The sequence below is a fragment of the Procambarus clarkii genome, chromosome 24 (genome assembly GCF_040958095.1).
Source record: "Procambarus clarkii isolate CNS0578487 chromosome 24, FALCON_Pclarkii_2.0, whole genome shotgun sequence".
NCBI lineage: Eukaryota > Metazoa > Arthropoda > Malacostraca > Decapoda > Cambaridae > Procambarus > Procambarus clarkii.
This window is the reverse complement of record NC_091173.1, coordinates 35,426,360-35,429,046: the sequence shown is the minus strand read 5'-3', so window position 1 is coordinate 35,429,046 and position 2,687 is coordinate 35,426,360. Positions and strand designations below refer to the sequence as shown.

General features: G+C 46.6%; 1 protein-coding gene across 1 annotated transcript in view; it reads left to right on the top strand.

The window, feature by feature from the left end:
- The first annotated feature begins 1,310 nt into the window (after positions 1-1,310).
- LOC123761544 (uncharacterized) overlaps positions 1,311-2,687 on the top strand; it is an 18,592-nt gene continuing 17,215 nt past the window's right edge. Inside the window, exon 1 of the mRNA XM_069330307.1 lies at positions 1,311-1,327. Within this exon, the coding sequence (XP_069186408.1) occupies positions 1,311-1,327 (17 nt within the window). The remainder of the gene's footprint in view (positions 1,328-2,687) is intronic.

Below are 2,687 nucleotides of genomic sequence, written 5' to 3'. Positions count from 1 at the left end.
TCACGGAGTAATGTTGACCCTCACGGAGTAATGTTGACCCTCACGGAGTAATGTTGGCCCTCACGGAGTAATGTTGACCCTCACGGAGTAAAGTTGGCCCTCACGGAGTAATGTTGACCCTCACGGAGTAATGTTGGCCCTCACGAGGTAATGTTGGCCCTCACGGTGTAATGTTGACCCTCACGGAGTAATGTTGGCCCTCACGGAGTAATGTTAGCCCTCACGGAGTAATGTTGGCCCTCACGGTGTAATGTTGACCCTCACGGAGTAATGTTGGCCCTCACGGAGTAATGTTGACCCTCACGGAGTAATGTTGACCCTCACGGAGTAATGTTGGCCCTCACGAGGTAATGTTGGCCCTCACGGTGTAATGTTGACCCTCACGGAGTAATGTTGGCCCTCACGGAGTAATGTTGACCCTCACGAAGTAATGTTGGCCCTCACGGAGTAATGTTGACCCTCACGGAGTAATGTTGGCCCTCACGGAGTAATGTTGGCCCTCACGGAGTAATGTTGGCCCTCACGGAGTAATGTTGGCCCTCACGGAGTAATGTTGACCCTCACGGAGTAATGTTGACCCTCACGGAGTAATGTTGGCCCTCACGAGGTAATGTTGGCCCTCACGGTGTAATGTTGACCCTCACGGAGTAATGTTGGCCCTCACGGAGTAATGCTGACCCTCACGGAGTAATGTTGGCCCTCACGGAGTAATGTTGGCCCTCACGGTGTAATGTTGACCCTCACGGTGTAATGTTGACCCTCACGGTGTAATGTTGGCCCTCACGGAGTAATGTTGGCCCTCACGGAGTAATGTTGGCCCTCACGGTGTAATGTTGACCCTCACGGTGTAATGTTGACCCTCACGGTGTAATGTTGGCCCTCACGGAGTAATGTTGACCCTCACGGAGTAATGTTGGCCCTCACGGAGTAATGTTGGCCCTCACGGAGTAATGTTGGCCCTCACGGTGTAATGTTGACCCTCACGGAGTAATGTTGGCCCTCACGGTGTAATGTTGACCCTCACGGAGTAATGTTGGCCCTCACGGTGTAATGTTGACCCTCACGGTGTAATGTTGGCCCTCACGGAGTAATGTTGGCCCTGACGGAGTAATGTTGGCCCTCACGAGGTAATGTTGACCCTCACGGTGTAATGTTGGCCCTCACGGAGTAATGTTGGCCCTGACGGAGTAATGTTGGCCCTCACGGAGTAATGTTGACCCTCACGGTGTAATGTTGGCCCTCACGGAGTAATGTTGGCCCTCACGGTGTAATGTTGGCCCTCACGGTGTAATGTTGGCCCTCACGGAGTAATGTTGGCCCTCACGAGGTAATGTTGGCCCTCACAGAGTAATATTGACCCTCACGGAATAATATTGACCCTCACGGAGTAATATTGACCCTCACGGAGTAATATTGACCCTCACGGTGTAATGTTGACCCTCACGGAGTAATATTGACCGTCCAGATGCTGGTTGTAGCTGTAATTGGACAGCTTTTGTTTCGGATGAATCATATCTATTTGGTCTCAGTTGAAATGGAGAAGCTTTCTGGAGCTGTTCTCCATCCAGTTTTTTGACTAATTGTCTCCACGTATCCGGTAACATAGAAAGTTCCGGCCCATGATGCGACTATCGTGGCTGGTCAGGTGTCACTCTAAATAGTCAGAAATCAGACAACCAATTTATAAATAAAGGTGTGGAGGGTGTCATATGGGGAGTTAATGGGGAACATGGAATGAACACTGGCGCCATGCAATCACAATAACATATACATATACAAGTTATTATATATTTTAAACTGTAGGCGGTTGAAAGTAACTGTTGCATTTTGACACAAGAACAAAAGAGTCATCACACACCCCGAGTCCCAGATGTGTAAACTCTGTGAGGGTAGCCTTGGTGCTACTTGTTTATGTAAACTCTGTGAGGGTAGCCTTGGTGCTACTTGTTTATGTAAACTCTGTGATGGTAGCCTTGGTGCTACTTGTTTATGTAAACTCTGTGATGGTAGCCTTGGTGCTACTTGTTTATGTAAACTCTGTGAGGGTAGCATTGGTGCTATTTTTTTTATATAAACTCTGTGAAGGTAGCTTTGGTGTTGCCTGTTTATGTAAACTCTTTGAAGGTAGCCTTGGTGCTTCCTGTTTATGTAAACTCTGTGAAGGTAGCCTTGGTGCTTCCTGTTTATGTAAACTCTGTGAAGGTAGCTTTGGTGTTGCCTGTTTATGTAAACTCTGTGAAGGTAGCCTTGGTGTTTCCTGTTTATGTAAACTCTGTGAAGGTAGCCTTGGTGCTACTTGTTTATGTAAACTCCGTGAAGGTAGCCTTGGTGTTTCCTGTTTATGTAAACTCTGTGAAGGTAGCCTTGGTGTTGCCTGTTTTATTGTGGTAAAAATAAGCTTACCTTTATATTATGGTGGAAATAAGCTTAACCCAGTACATTGAGGTCAGAAACTAATATCATATTCTCACATTATTTCCCTTCGAGATTTGTATTTTCTAGTCAGTAACTTTTGTCTCAAATAGTGACTAATGTCTTGTCGATCATAATATAATGCTTACGTTTATATATAGCTGGCCTTTATATTTATATATATTTTTGTTTCCCATCATTGTTTGTCCAACACTTGAACTGGACGGTCTCGCTTTAAGCAGGTCGGCGATCAAACCCCGACTGTCCAGGTGTCC